The sequence below is a fragment of the Gasterosteus aculeatus genome, chromosome 21 (genome assembly GCF_964276395.1).
Source record: "Gasterosteus aculeatus chromosome 21, fGasAcu3.hap1.1, whole genome shotgun sequence".
Classification (NCBI taxonomy): domain Eukaryota; kingdom Metazoa; phylum Chordata; class Actinopteri; order Perciformes; family Gasterosteidae; genus Gasterosteus; species Gasterosteus aculeatus.
The window spans coordinates 5,546,666-5,562,648 of NC_135708.1; the positions used below are offsets into that span (position 1 = coordinate 5,546,666).

At 44.7% G+C, this 15,983-nt stretch overlaps 2 protein-coding genes and 1 long non-coding RNA gene across 12 annotated transcripts in view; 2 read left to right on the forward strand and 1 right to left on the reverse strand.

Annotated features, from left to right (window-relative positions):
• LOC120811373 (NLR family CARD domain-containing protein 3-like) overlaps positions 1-15,983 on the reverse strand; it is a 126,429-nt gene that overhangs the window by 17,120 nt on the left and 93,326 nt on the right. The gene's annotated exons all lie outside the window — the stretch shown is intronic.
• LOC144390430 (uncharacterized) lies at positions 1,954-3,511 on the forward strand. The gene is made up of 3 exons (XR_013454468.1): positions 1,954-2,044; positions 2,759-2,852; positions 2,971-3,511. It is a non-coding gene; the product is annotated as an uncharacterized LOC144390430 (long non-coding RNA).
• LOC120812001 (dual specificity calcium/calmodulin-dependent 3',5'-cyclic nucleotide phosphodiesterase 1C-like) lies at positions 3,581-14,971 on the forward strand. Its single transcript, XM_078096872.1, has 14 exons — positions 3,581-3,960; positions 5,304-5,354; positions 5,873-6,017; positions 6,566-6,679; positions 7,946-8,128; positions 10,335-10,401; positions 10,887-11,003; positions 11,165-11,305; positions 12,376-12,476; positions 12,684-12,812; positions 13,225-13,326; positions 13,469-13,589; positions 14,356-14,437; positions 14,747-14,971. Exons 1-14 carry the CDS (start codon positions 3,888-3,890, stop codon positions 14,869-14,871), a joined length of 1,551 nt encoding a protein of 516 aa, XP_077952998.1. The 5' UTR covers positions 3,581-3,887; the 3' UTR covers positions 14,872-14,971.

Genomic DNA, 15,983 nt, shown 5'->3' on the forward strand with positions numbered 1-15,983 from the left:
GATCCATCAATCAATCAATCCATCGATCCATCCATCAATCAATCGATCCATCCATCCATACATCAATCAATCGATCCATCCATCCATAAATCAATCGATCAATCCATCGATCAATCGATCCATCGATCCATCGATCCATCAATCAATCGATCCATCCATCCATCAATCAATCAATCCATCGATCCATCCATCCATAAATCAATCAATCAATCCATCTATCAATCAATCAATCGATCAATCCATTGATCCATCAATCACTCGATCAATCCATCAATCGATCAATCAATCAATCACTCATTCAATCAATCCATCGATCAATCAATCAATCGATCAATCCATCAATCAATCCATCGATCCATCAATCGATCAATCAATCAATCGATCCATCAATCAGTCGATCGATCCATCGATCCATCCATTCATCAATCAATCAATACATCAATCAATCGATCAATCAATTGATCAATTGATCAATTGATCAATCAATCAATCGATCAATCCATCGATCCATCCATCTCAATCTGTTGGTTTATAGCTGCTTTTAGCTGGTTGGACAATAAGAGCCTTATGAATATGTCCATTTCTTTTATTGCATTAAACAATAGAATGATTTCATTTAGGAAACCTTTATTTTTTGCAGCCGCTGAGATCTCATGAAGAAACGTCACATTTCGTCTTGCGTTTTTACAGATGTTGATATTTCTGCGCTGCACACTGATGATGTCATAGTGACGTTTATTTAATCCATCACAAGCTCGTCCTCTTCTTCTTCTCTTCTTCTTCTTAAGCGTCTTTGGGTACCAAGAAAAGTGCTATAAAAAGTAAAGTATTATTATTTCTCATGAACTTTGCTGCCTGATCATTTGATGATCAAAGTAATCAATCACACGCGTCCTGATTAACAGCACAAACTAATCGATTACCTGCAGAAAGGACTCCTGTTCTAATGACTCTAACTTGTGACTTGTACGTAACGTATATTAATAATCTTTATTCAGATACGGATATCAGCTGTAGGTCACATTGTTAAAACTGTTTCCCCCCCAGGACCAAACATGAGGACGCTTTCATCAACAGCACCTTCATTTTATTGTTTTAGTACCAAATGTTCATTGTGTGATGTGAGGAATAATGGAAGAATGAACCAGATCTTTTCTGCAGCTCTCTGATACATGGAGCATATGTCTTAGTTTCTTAGTTAAATATTATATAAGTGATGCATGAAAGGAAAAGGGTGAGAACGTGATTGTTTGAAGCTGTGAAGATTATCTGATGAATAAAACCTGTAAGATTGTGTCACGTTCCAATTAATGAGAAGCAGCCAATCCTGACGCAGCAAAGTCCCAGCTAGAGGAGGACACACAAACCCGTGAAGCGTTCCTCATTGTCTTTAGTTATTAATTATGATTTTCTATGGTTATTAAACCATTAAAGACTTTTTGACTTGTGGTGAAACGGCGCCTCAGTCCAGGGGAAGCTTCAGGAGAACGGCTGGTCATGGACGGGTAATAAGCAGCAACAGAAACATACGAGAAGACTGTCCACAGCTGCATCATGAGGGACCTCTGTCCTCGTGTCCCCTGTTGACTGGACGACATGTGGAAGCAGCTGAAGGTCCTGATCTCCACGCTGCTCGTATTAACCTCCCAACGTGGGGCCCTTTCTCAACGATAGGACGCAGAGGACGGACTACGCGTTCTGGGGAGAACAGACTCGGGGGTCCTGACTCACGGGGTCAACAGAGGACGCTCATTTCATGGGACAGCAGCTGCCTCGATGACGTCAGCTGCTCTGAAACATTTGAATACGCTTCTTGACTGTCGGGTGTTTAACTATCACGCATTTGTTTGCTTCTCATTTAAAATAGAAACGCTGTGTGTGACGGAGCAGCAGAGTAAACAAATTCAAAGTAAATATAAATATCAGACATGAAAGTCTCTCAATTGAGCAGATCAGAGTTGTTAGAGAAGAAAAGCAGCTGCTGAACTTTACTGGACTATAATACTGGATGTTGGATGGAAGAAAGACATAAAGAGTTACAGAGGTAAACCTTTAATTTGGGGCTGTTGTATTATAATAGTGATTAATGAGTTGGGTAGTGATTCATATTGTATTGATCAATGAGGCTGTAGGGGAACTCTCACATTGTCAAACGTTGGAATAAATAGAAACCGTTTCAAACATATGAGCAAGCAGCTGACACACATGAAAGATCCTACAGAGCACAATTCAATCATTCTTCTTTGGAAAATGTTATATTTATTCATGTTATTTATTAGTATTACAGTTCAGAGTCCTTCAGGACGTCCTGCTGCCCGGCCTCATGTCCTTTAATTAAAACGTTTTAGTTTTAATGCACAATGAGACAACAAACCTGCACACTGTGGATACAGACAAGACGTGATGTTCAATTTAAACCCTGTGACCTCAAACACACCAGATGTTACCAGTGAACACTGGAAGCATCTGTTAGGGGTCTCTGAGGACCCCCAGTGGGAGAGGAGGCCCAACGGGCCCCCAAATAATCCCTGAAGGACAAAGTCCATCTGAGCAGTGACAGACACGGCGAGGCGTCCATGTTGACCCTTCAGGTGACAGCGCTGTCACCTGATCTGCTGACAGACTTCACACTGGAAACATGTCAATGCGTCCATGTAGAGATCAACACGTCTTTATTCAAACAAGTCAATCAAAGAGCATTAATCACACTTATTAAACACCACGTCCTCTTGTCCCTCCTCACTCAGTCCCACTCCAGACTTCTTCCTCCATCTTGCAGCCTCCTCCTGCGGTTGAGCTGGTCATTGACATGCGGCTTCTCTCTGGTCACGTTGTTGAGGACAACATGAGAAGTGAGCATCATTTCTTTACCGAACCATTTGCATTTAGCAGAAGTGCTTCTGCTGTTGACGGATTGGCGTGTGGACTGTTTGTATGAGCTGCTGTCTCACTCTTTGACATGTGACTCAGTTCCTGATCAACAAGAGAGCTGTGAAAGGTGTGGAGAAGATGCGTCACCAACGACACGTCATCAACTGGATGCTGCATTTCACAACCGCATGGTTTCACTTTCAATGTCACCGTAATCAACACATTAAGGAGCCGCTTCCGTTTCTAGAGGATTCAAAGACAATCCCTTTTCCCAAGAGTCTTTCATCGGCGTGTGGGAGTCAAACCCCCGACAGTGAAACACACATAGAGGATCACTTCACTTCTACAGCTGTGAGTTCCCTTTCCATGTAGAACTGTGCCTGTAAACGCACTGTATTTATTCCCTTTCTTTCTTTTGCTAGCAAAGCAATTGTTGGTTCACATTTTCATGAACTTCATTACAGTTTGATCACAACTTAAATCCCCTACGGAGCCGAGGCTGCCTGAGGAATCAGGAATATATATAATAACTTTGTCTGCTTCCTACTTTAAAGTATTCTGTCTTCATGTCCACTCAAAGCACCTTCAGCAAGGGCTGTCCCCCACATGCTAGTATGGTAGTTACTAATGGCAGGTGTCACTGTGTGTCACTGTGTATCTGTAATGTGTGTCTGTTTGTAAGGATGTCAGAATATCTCAACATTGGACACCGTGCACACGTTTGACACTGTAATAAAACACTGTGAGCAAGTGCACAAGGAGGTTGTGTGGGAGGAGCAGACTGTCCCATGTCCCAGGGGACAAAGAGACATATCTGCTGCTAAGCTGTCAGAGGAAAACAAGGGAGGCGGAGTGAGAGCGCTGCTGCACCATCACAGCGGCCTCGAGGGGCGAAGAGCAAAGAGGAAAAGGGCGGCGTTTACCCTGAACACCCGTCCACAGCAGCACAGAGAGAACGGCCCCCCCTCACCCACTGAGGGACACCGTGCACATCAGGAGCCGCAACAACACGACCAATGTCCAAAAAACAGGCATTCAAAAAGGGCGGCAGTGCTACTTTCTGCATGGATGGCTTCAGCTTCACCATTGGTGAGATGCTCTGTGTTTCAGTGTGTGTGTGTTACTCAGCTTCATTGTGTTCTATTTGTAGCCGTTTACCTGCTTCATCTTCCTCCGTCTGGATGTAGCGTGTCCTTCAAGACAAACACACAAAGGGAAACTATGTTTTTGTAATGACGGCTTTAAAGCAACATTTAGTGACTTCAATGAAACGTCTCACTGTCTCTTGACTGTAGAACACGAGACATAATCTACACGTCCACAAGGAGACAAGTCCTGGCTCGACTGCTTTCTGTCCCAATATGTTTTACTGCTAATCAGTAGCTGAAACATGCCTCTGAAACAGCTAATAGGACGTTTAGATCAGACGGTTTGATTGTCAACGTGTCACTGGCAGTGATTGACAGCTGTGTTGGAGACTCCAGGCTCTGATTGGTGGCTTTCCTTTGGGCGCAGTGAAACGTGCCAAAGGCCATTAGGAGCACTAAGCGCAGGCCGAGCATCCTGATCAGCATCACTTTTGCCTTGTTGACAAGTCGTCTTTTCCTCCTGCAACCAGCTGAAAGCAGCTCCAAGAGGAAATGCTTTGTGTTACGCTCCTTATTTGTCCCCGATGGCACGGCCGCAGTAGGAACTGCTCCAGGAGACATCGGGATGGACTGAAGTCCACAGCCGGCCTCATAACAGCCGACGTAGCCCGGCCCACTGTGAAGAGGGCATAGTTACTGTCTGATGGAGTCCATGTGATGAGTACGGAGAACAGCACACAGCATCGTGTTTACAGGCTGCTGTCTCCATGGCAACCAGGAGACTGGGAGGTGACGTCATGTTGACTGGTGTGTTGTCAGTTGTTGGGCAGCGGAGCTCAGGGAGTCATTGTCACTAATGAAGTGGCTGCTTCTTGATGTCCTCCTTCACTTCCTGATTCCAGCTGCACCCCCATGACGCACACACACACACACACACACACACACTGATCCTCTGACCAGTGGCTCTGGGTTGGGAAGGTCAGGTGTTATGTTTCCTTTTACTGATTGGATTCTTATTCTTATCACTTGGTTGGAAACACGTTTCACACACAAGCAAGTTTACTTCCACGAGCGGCTGAACAACACAAACAAAACGTGGGGCTGCAGGTTGGCGTCTGTGACTAAACACAGGTTGGGTAGAAGTATCCTGGGAATGAATGAGGTCACTAAAGTGGACTTGACTTTAGAGACGAATGTCCCCACACTGTACCAGGTGGACCAGGAGAGTAAGCACAGTGTGTGTCCCCAGCACCGCGCTGTCATTGGACAATAGAAGTCATGCTTATTGGACCCAAATGACCAGTAAGAATTTGAAAGGACAGAAATTCTCCTTCTTTTGTCCAGTTGCCAACGAGGCGGCGCCGAGCTCCCGCTTTCCACCGGCCCACTTGGCACGTGAGTTCATCCAACTTGTGTTTCAAACAGTGACCTCTGTAATAGGTAACAGGTAACAGGTAAATACCATGTGACGGGAGCTTCTGTCCACACGTGAGGTCCACATGCACATGTACATTTGACCTGCCATGAATACGTCCCCTGCAGAAGGGGACACTGAGCCGGCTGTCAGTCCAAACAGTCGCACAACTGGAGGCAACAACAAGTCCGCCAATGGCTCGTCAGAACACTCGACATATTCTATTCAAACTTCATTCTTTAACTATCCCCATTTTCTTTTTGCAGCATTAGGAATTGCTCCTCTGATGTGTATGTTTTCCAGCTGTGGGTCTAAGCCTCCTTTGTAGTTGACACATCTTTTTTCTTCAACTGTGTTCACTCCTCCGTGTCCATTCAAACACGTCCTCGTCTCTCCGTCTTACGGCCGACTGCGTCAATGACTTTGGTCCTTGATGGATTAAAACATTGACGCTGCACACGTGGAAATGCTAGCAGGCGCTTTTGTGTCCATCGTTCAGGCTCACTGTCCCAGAATGCACTGCGCACTGCCGTCCCAGCGGCTGTTGGCATCACTGAATACAAAGGAGTTCAGAATGAAGAGATCCTGAAGGATGAGCTGCCGGTCCTTGGTGCCCCGGACACCATGGAGAAGACTGCCAGCAGGTCACACACACACACACACACACACACACACACACACACACACACACACACACAGCGGCCTTTGCTTCATGTAAATGTATCATTCACATGCCAAATGAAGCTGTGATGAAGGGAAATGTGGAAGAGGAGCTTTGCTTGCTGCCTTTGCTAAACAGATGGTGTCCTTTACTTTAAGTTTTACTCGCCAGACATAGAACAGGCTTTACACTTCCTTTCATGCCGTTCTAGCCAATTGTTTAGAATGTGCTTTGAGACGGGACTTCAACCCACAATCTACGTCCACTGAGAGAGACAGAACCCAGTTAGAAAAGAGCGCTGCAGATTTCTTTGCAGTGACATTAACTGTGAAACTGCTGATTTGACTTTGACATTACCAACTGCACTGCCATGTAATATGGGCGCACATATTATACAGCCCAGATTGTGCTAATCACTCCCAAACCATCTGTGGGAGATATATTCTATCTATAGATTGTACAGCTCCCCAATCCAGCGTTTGGGACGGTCTGAATGGAGGGCAGATGCTGCTGGGCCTCTATGTGTTGCAGGTTGCGCTGTCTTGTGAAGCAGCTGGAAAGGGGGGAGGCATCTGTGGTGGAGCTGAAGAGAAACCTGGACTACGCCGCCTCAGTCCTAGAAGCTCTGTGCATTGAGGAAGCCAGGCAAGAGATTTCACTTCTGCTTTTCTCAAATTATCCATGAACATGAAGAAAAAGGGATTTTAAAATGATTTTCTTGAATTCTTTCACGATCGGCAGCTAAATAGACCTTTGAGCAGAGGTGGAGGAGCACGTAGAGAAATGGCCAAACGCAAACGTTTGTCTTAAAAAACAAACCTGTGGAGCAGAGGAGTCCACAAAAGGTACAACAATCCAAAAAATCCAAGGGGAAACATTGAAGTGTAAAAGCAGAAAGCAGGGTGAGGTTAAGGTCAACACATCATCCTCATGCACGCAGGACTTTATGGACACAAAGGGTTTCTTCCCGTCGGCAGTCGGCTCATCAACAGAGCGCGGCTCCCCCAGCGTTTTAATGGTACTGGGCCATTCCAGTAGCACGGTGGCTTCCTCACTCATTTATAAATCACAACGGGATCATTTACACACAAGCTACGTCGTCTTAAGCATTTTGAAGCTAAAGTAAAGCACTCTAAACTTAAGACTATATTAACTGCAATACCCCGTAAATTGGTGAAAGGCAATTAAATATTGTATGTTAGTAAGTAAGATTGTCCATGGATGATAAATAAATAATAATTACAATATACATTATCATTCATTCATATTATTTCACTACTAATTAGTATTTAAATGATTCCATTAAGTCTATGTGTATGTTTTAGTAATATATTTAATTTAATGAGTAACTCGTGGCTCATTACGGTTTCCAAGTTTCTAACCCAGAATTGTTTAAATTATTGCTGCACAATGTTGCGAGCCTTATTCCTTATAGGACAGTGGGACCCTGCACATGAATACAGAAGACCAGCAGGCAGTTACTAGTTAGTTACACAAAAGATGGCTGACCTAAAGGTAAACCAGTAGTCAACTCTTGTCTTGTGGAAGTTGTAACAAAATGACGGCAGGACGTTTCAGTTAAATGTGAATGTGTCTGAACGCTGGTAAATACGCGTCACATCAGCCACGTGGTCAACGTGTGACACAATCGGTTGGGAAAATCTGACAAGCCGTGTTCTACACAATCAGGAATCAGGAAACATTTATTAGCCAAAATATGTCAAACATACAAGAAATTTATCGCGACAGTAGACAGACAAGACAACAGTGCACAAGTAATTGAATTGTGTGCACATCGAGTAGTGAATAAGACAATCCTTAAATTTGTTGATGAAGATCATCAATCAACAGCTTTGGCGAGAAGGTGTGATCTTTTTCATGGCTTTTAGTCTGATGCGTGTCTCCTTGCAGGCGGCTGGTGGATCCAGAGGACCAGCTGGGTGACATCCGGTCGGACTCGGTGCCGTCAGAGGTTCGGGACTGGCTGGCTTCCACTTTCACCCGGCAGACGGTTGTGATGCTGCGCCGTAACGAGGACAAGCCACGCTTCCGCAGCATCGTTCATGCAGTGCAGGCCGGCATCTTTGTGGAGAGGTTTGGCTTGTTTGGTGTATTTGATGCAACAGTCATCTGGAATATTAGGCCCTTCATAGTTGTTTAATCATGATGTGTGATGTTTGTTTTAAGGTTTTCCCATTTAACATGAATAATATAACACAGATAACATAAAGGGTTCATTGGTACTAATAATAATAAAACTCTGCATTATCCTCGTAGCTGAATAGGGTCCAAACATGGTGGACTCCACTGGGTGATTGTTTGCTGTTGATGGTCAAAGCCAGCAGGGATACGTGTTACTTGTACGTGGTGCAACTAAGCCAATCAAATGTCGTCTTAGCCAGCTCAAACTAACCCGCTGACTGAAATCATGCTAGCTGATCCAGCTTAATGTCATTAACTGGAACCAGACATCAGTCATCAGGATAATTGTGTGTCCGCGTCCTACTTCAAAAGGGGGAAGAGTCGATCAAATCAACTCAAAGGAAGAGGCTCTTTTTTCTCCGCTGACGAGCAGGAGGGGATCATGAACGCATCATATAGAACTAGGAGTTTGAATATGTGTGTGTGTGAATCAGCATGTATGTGTGTATTCCCTCTATTCTTATCATGAGTCCACCTTAATCATATTCTATAAAGATGATAGGCTCCGTAATGAATAGTGATAGGAACGCCTTTTCAATAAGTGATGAAACACTGAATGACTCAATTACCTGCAGTTCCATAAAAGCTCTCTTTGATTGCATTTACTGGGACATCGGCAGGGAATGTAATGAACCATCCAGAAGTTTCTCAAGCACCAAATAAACCTAAGGAACAGCGCGGCGTGCAGCGGCTTTCCCCATGTTCTCCGCATCCCAACAATGTACACAAATGCACCGTTGAGACACATTGCCTGCCTGGAATGCAAGGACTCGATTGGTCGATTGGTATCACGTGGGACAACTTAACTCTGGACATAATGGCGAGGGACACTTGTTAGGATTTTATCAACTACTTTCCATACTGCTTATCGGTCAGGTTCCTTATTGATACTATAGGAATTATTTAGTCACAAATAGAAGATAAAAAAAAAATCCACATTGCTTAATTTATTCCCTGTTGCTGGTAGCGTGAAGGGACTTGATGTGGGACCAGGAACGGTAGAGGGGGGGTTGGACGTGCTGGGTCATAGCTGCAGCCTCAGCCCAAAAACTCTCCATCACCAAAGCCATTATCTTAAGTTCCTCTCTAAGTTTTTTGTCTTATACAGAGAACTCTTCCCTTGAACTCAGCCGTCCACCTTTTAAAGCATGTCCACAAAAATAATAAGAAAACTGTATCCAGTTCAGCAAGAAAGGGACAAGTTGTGAGACGCTGTAAGGACACGGAATCAAGGACATAATGCTCAAACACAGATATTCAGATTATATTAAAAGCCCCAGTGGGCGATATTCCACTGGAGTAAGTGGAAGTGGTGGTGGATGGTTAGATGTCTTGTGAGTTTACAATCAGGCATCCATCCATCCATCCATCCGTCCATTGTCAAACCGCTTATCATGCACACAGGGTCGCAGGGGGGCTGGAGTCCATCCCAGCCAACTTCGGGCGATAGACAGGGTACATCCTGGATTGGTCGCCAGCCAATCGCAGGGCTAACACAGAGACATACAACCATTCACACTCATATTCACACATCTACAGGCAATTTAAAGTCCCCAATTAACCTGATCCCCAGAGCATGTCTTTGGACTGTGGGAGGAAGCCGGAGAACCCGGAGAGAACCCACGCAGACTCCACACAGAAAGGCCACTGGGCGGAATCGAACCCAGGACCTTCTCGCTGTGAGGCAACAGTGCTAACCACGACGCCACCGTGCCGCCCTCAGTCAGGGCGATCAGCCAATTAAACGTTAAACATTGAACCGTCCAAAACCGATGCTCAAAAGGAACTTAAAGCATCATCATTTTAGGCTTCCTCTAACACACTAAGGAAGCATCGGTATTTGACCAGTAATAAGCAAGAATATGTGCACTGTGTATTTTAAAGCTCAGCCAATGTGGTATCCAGCTTCTTGCTGTACAGAAATAGGACTGTGACATGAAATAAACAATCATCCAGAAACTCAGAAGACTGAAAATGTGACCAAGTTATTGTGACAAGACCCACTGCTTACGTATAACCTATTGCTAATGTAAAGTCTGCAGAGAGGAGACTGTGACACTGTGTTATGGAATGTGTCTGTGTTATATCTCTGTGACAGGATGTACAGACGGACCTCCAACATCGTCGGTCTTAGTTATCCACAAGATGTCATCACTGTTCTTAAGGTATTCATCTGTGTTTGTTTAAAGTAGAAAGGTTATGATCAGGGAAGGGAAATGAAATTGGTCCAAGTACAAAACCTTGTGGGACTCCGTGACCAACATTGGTGGTCATCAAGGATTCACCGTTTACAAACACAAACTGGGATCGATCTGATAAATACAACATAAACCAGCTCAATGTGGTTCCATTTGTGTGGAATATTGCTATATTTCTTAGCAGTAACATATAAACTGATCTCAACACACAAATCCATAGATTTTGCAGGTGCAGGATAACAAAAGAAGTTCCCACACACACTGCTAGAATTCAATAACGAGTTCCCAGTTGTTAAATTCTATATCAGTACAAAATCCTCAAGACTAAATTGTAACTGGTGTTTTTATGTTTTCTTATCGATTGTACCTTAACAAAGGAATCCTAGAAATGAACAGTTGAACCGTTATGTGGACATTCACGTGCTAATAAAGCTTCTGTGTGTCTTTTCTAGAATGTGGACGTGTGGTCTTTTGATGTGTTTGCACTGAACGATGCTAGTGGGGACCACGCTCTGAAATTTGTCTTCTATGAGCTATTCACCAGATATGACTTGATCAACCGTTTCAAGGTATGTTCATCTTTACAAGACGCTGTGTATGTAACGAGCACAATGTCAGTGACAGCAGAACTAAGTATTGATGGGAACGTACTGGGTTCAACATAACAACTTCTCTGTATTGCTTCTACAATTCTGCAAAGCAACTGGTTGTTCCTTGTCTTCTGTTGAAGGTCCCTGTTTGTGCCCTCATATCCTTCGTGGACTCGTTGCAAGTGGGCTACAGCAAACACAAGAATCCCTATCACAACCTGACGCATGCGGCTGATGTCACACAGACCATTCATTACCTGCTCCTCAAGACCGGCATGGTGGTACGTTCAGGGTTGGGTAAAAGCACAATGCAATACGCTTTTCAAAAGTGCCTGCAGACTTCCTCAGTGGATCTTACAAGTCATTCATCACAGCTTTCCTACCTCAAAATCCAATCGGGACAGGATGAATGATGATTGATGAATGATGATTATCTACCTGACAGGTAGATAATAATGATGCAATAGCAAGGTTAGTGTTGTCTCTTACTGTAAATGGATGAAAGGCTGCATGACAAACTGGAGCTTTAAGTGACTTTGCTGACTTTTATTGATGTAGGTTGTTACAGCAAAGAAAAAACAACTGAAGAAAGAGTTCAGTCAATCAGTAAAGTAAAGACAAAACATAGATTTAAATCATGGTTAAAACCTAAATGAGACTCCTTCTCAGGTAACCAAGGCCGCAATAGACAGAGGCCCACGGGGCCTTTTTCAAGCCCCTCTCCCAAGCACAAGCACAACCCAACTTAATTTGCGTTGAAATAATGCATCAACAATCCCTCATGACGGCTGTCTAGGGACTATAGCAGCACCACATGTACAATGCAGACATTGTGTTATTAAAAGGTACAAGCCCCGCCTCCACGTACCTGTGGGTCACTACGGGGGTCAGAAAGCTGCATGGGGTCAAGGCCGGGGCTGGATGGGACTCGCCGTCAGACTACATGTGCTTTGTGGACGGAGAAGGCTTTTGACTCTCCAGTTGGTGACTTTCATGGACAGGATATCTAGGCGCACCCGGGGGTGGAGGACCTCGGGTCGGGGGTCTCCATCTCCTCTCTGCTGTTGCTGATGTGATGTTGTCCTGTTGGCCTCCTCGCACAGTGACCTCCAGCACTCAGTGAGGCACTTTGCACCAGATCCTCTCGGTGAAGAGCTCTATTTGCTTTCATTTGAGTTGAGGTGCTACTGGAAAACAACCGAGGTGGTTCAGGCACACTGACAACTGGCAAAGAGACTCTGTGCTGTTTCACTTCCAGCAGGAGAACCGCACAACGTTTAGCAGGACGGTTTTTTAATCTTCATCTCCCGATTGACACGTTCCTCCTCGTCTGTCTGCCTCTCTCCTTCAGCACTGGCTCAGTGAGTTGGAGATCTTTGCCCTCATTTTTGCAGCTGCCATTCATGACTACGAGCACACAGGGACCACCAATAACTTCCATATTCAGACAAGGTAATTCCCACGTAGCATCGTTTGTAGCATTTCAATCCCTGCAGTCTCTGAGGACAGTGGACAACACTGGAGCATAAAGAGATATCTAACAGGTGACCTAATAAAAAGCCTACTATGAATGATAGCAGCTTTACCTCATACATTGTTGGCATTATCACGATGACGGTGAGGGAGATCATTCCTGAAGTAGCCGTGTCGCATTTGCAGGTCAGACACCGCCATGTTGTACAATGACCGAGCTGTTCTGGAGAACTACCACGTCAGTGCTGCATATCGCCTTCTACAGCACAGTGATGACATGAACATTCTGTCTAATCTCTCCAAAGACGAGTGGAGGTAAGAGAAGAGTGCTGCAGCTGAAGGGACGTCCTTTTTTACCGCTGTTTCCATTCAATGACTTCAAATAATTATTCACTATACAATACAACCCCCAGATTACAGTGCAAGTCATTGCTTCTAAAAGACTGCCTTCTACTTGTGCTTAGAGGGAGCTACAGCTGATGATACCAGGGAGTAACACATCACCTTATTTTACAGTCAAGCAGAATCAAATGACTCTCATTTTAGGGACAAGTTGAGTAGTTTGGGGCAGAGTTGCATCGATCTGGCACTGCATTGCTGCAGAAATATAGAAGTGACAGCAACAGGATGAAAGCATCTCAGTCTCCTCTGATTAAACTTTCCCCAAGCTTCATCTCAGATTCATTCTGTAGGGAGCATGAATGTTTTACTGCCTGCCCTCTTTCAGAGAGCTTCGAGCTCTGGTGGTGGAGATGGTGTTGGCCACAGACATGTCCTGCCACTTCCAGCAGATCAACGGGATGAAAAGCCACCTGCAGCAACATGAGGCGTGAGTGTTTCACGTCTGGGTCCGTCCCGCCTCATGCTGCCAGTCACTCCAGTCCTTCACAATGCTGAAACTATCAAACCATGATTGTTTCTGCTTTACAACCCTTCACGTGCCGCGTCCACTAACTGCACTGGACTTGCAGGCCCGACAAAGCAAAGGCCTTGTCCCTGCTACTGCACACTGCTGACATCAGCCACCCTGCCAAACGCTGGGACCTCCATCATCGCTGGACCACATCCCTTCTGGAGGAGTTCTTTAAACAGGTGACCACTTTGAATCAATGAGCGGCCTTTTCATTTATGCAATACTCTACATGGCTCTGCACTAGTGACGAATAAGAAGAAGACAAAGTTTGGACCTAGTTTGTTTTCAGAGGTAAAATAAGCAGATGAGTACTCTGGGTGTAACATAAGACAAACCAGCTCTACCGCTCGCAGCTCACCACCTGCTAACAATAGTTGATTGTATACATTCATTAGAATAAGGTTTAGTCTTTGTACATGTGAATTAGTAATGAGGTAGTAGAAGACGGTCAGCACCTTCTGGTGGACTTGTCCTCCAGTAGCAGTAGCAGTGGTTGTTCATTGTCTCACATGAACAACCACTGACTAGTGGTTGTTCATGTGAGACAATGACTTAGGAGAAAGGCGTGTAGGGAGGGGAGGAGATGAACTGTGGCTGAAAACATGTTGACAGTCCGAATACACTCAGCGAGGAAACATTACAACAACAGGATGATTGTACATGTAGTCTGAAGTGCAGTGCTGAAGCAGCCACGTGGGTCCAGATAAGATCATTGGTCACACTGAGACCATCTTAAGTACAAAAGGAAGAGATACTAACTAATAACGCTGCGGAAGTGCTACTGAAGTAACATGTACTACATGTAAAGGCAAATCCACATTCTATGTACAAATGACACACTAGTGTAAGAAAGGAATGAGAAATGAGCAAACAGATGGTGACGTGTTGTGTTGGTGAGCCTTGATGGCAGCACCTTGTAACGCTGCTTTGTCTACTCGTTTTTAGGGGGATAAAGAAGCGGAGCTGGGTCTACCGTTCTCTCCTCTCTGTGACCGCAAATCCACCATGGTGGCACAGTCTCAGATTGGTAAAATAGAATAAGAATCATATACACCACAAAGCTGCTTGTTTGTTTATCTGCTATCTAATGAACAGTCTGCTCCAGTGTACCTCTGTTATGGAAACCGTTGTCCCAGTATGTCGATTCATTTGGGAGAAAAGTTCAAATGTTTATACGCTGGACCAACATTCGTATCTAGTTGTTGTGCGTGTGGAAGTAGCATGAAAACTAAGTGATTATTTAGTTACTATCAAATAGTAAAAACATGTCAACACAAATTAGAATCAACAAGGTGAAGTGAATCTGTTAAGTGGGCGTGTCTTCCGTATCCGGCAGGATTCATTGACTTCATCGTGGAACCAACATTTACAGTGCTGACAGAAATGATGGAGAAAATTGTGACTCCGCTTGTTGAGGAGGCATCGCGATCTGGAACGGCTGCCTTCAGACGCTGGAGGTGACAAACAGAAGATTACAAACACTTATTTTAGATGATCCTGTGGTGTAGATCAGCCGTCCCCAACCTGCTCCCGTCTTCCCCTCACGGACCATCGGCTGACGTCCTCATCTCATCAGATCACTACTACCAAGACAGGAAGTCACAGATAGAAACTAAAACAGACCTTCAAAAGGCCCAATTTCAATTGTTTCCATGTGTCCATTCTGGGCCACCGTAGGAACATGACCACCCCTCCCTAGATAGTTTTAACACTATTAAAAACCAGCATATAGTAAGAATCTATTCAATTTCCATCATCAGATTCCCGATACGCTACACACTGTTTATTTAAGGAAACTAGTACTTTAATACACTATAACCTTAAGCATGAACAGCACAGCTGCATTATCATCTAAACACGCTAGGAAACAATATTTACATCCATTTACATGTCAACACGTTGATGCTTTTACTTTGAAGGGTAACGTTGACGGCGTTGCTTTGTCCAATAAGAGGCACCAGCTTTCTACCTCAACACGTCTGACAGGATGTGTGTTTGTGTGCACGTGTCTACACTGTCCACAGTGACCACAGTGTCCGTGGCAGTGATGGAAAGAGGTCCAGTGTGAAGAGTACAGGCTCAGAGGGAAGCTGTTCTCTGACCACGGTGGACTTCAAGGGCTTCAAGGTCACATGGAACAAGGAGATTCACCACAACAGGGAGACGTGGAAGGCCCAGGCAACCAAAGGTGCCCATACTTACCACCTGGTATCATCTGTCACTCTCTACAGGGCTCCTTCCAGTCCGGGGGGCCACATTATCAAACACACATCTGAGAAGCAGCTAAGCGTATTAGCTGTGAGAAGACATTGTAGCACTGCTTACTTTATCATGTCCTTATTTAATACATGCATGTCCATAGACTAATTACCTTCTGACAAATGCAGGTACAGTCTGGGTTTTACTTCCTTCTGATAATCATATGAATCAGCCTGTAAGAAGCAGCAGCTTCCAGTGCTGCAGTGATGTCAAATGAAGCAACATCATAGAGAATATTGCTTTTGTTAATGCGTGTTTGTGTTCTGGAAGACCTGGAGGAAAAGGTCCAGAAGGAGGCAGGGGAGAGTGGCCGG

What these genes read in the sequence shown, in the direction of transcription:
- LOC120812001 (XM_078096872.1), top strand. Translation starts at nt 3,888, where the DNA reads ATGTCCAAAAAACAGGCATTCAAAAAGGGCGGCAGTGCTACTTTCTGC. An exon ending in TGGAGGAGTTCTTTAAACAG is followed by an intron (nt 13,590 to 14,355) that starts GTGACCACTTTG and finishes ACTCGTTTTTAG; the next exon opens with GGGGATAAAGAAGCGGAGCT. An exon ending in GGTGGCACAGTCTCAGATTG is followed by an intron (nt 14,438 to 14,746) that starts GTAAAATAGAAT and finishes CGTATCCGGCAG; the next exon opens with GATTCATTGACTTCATCGTG.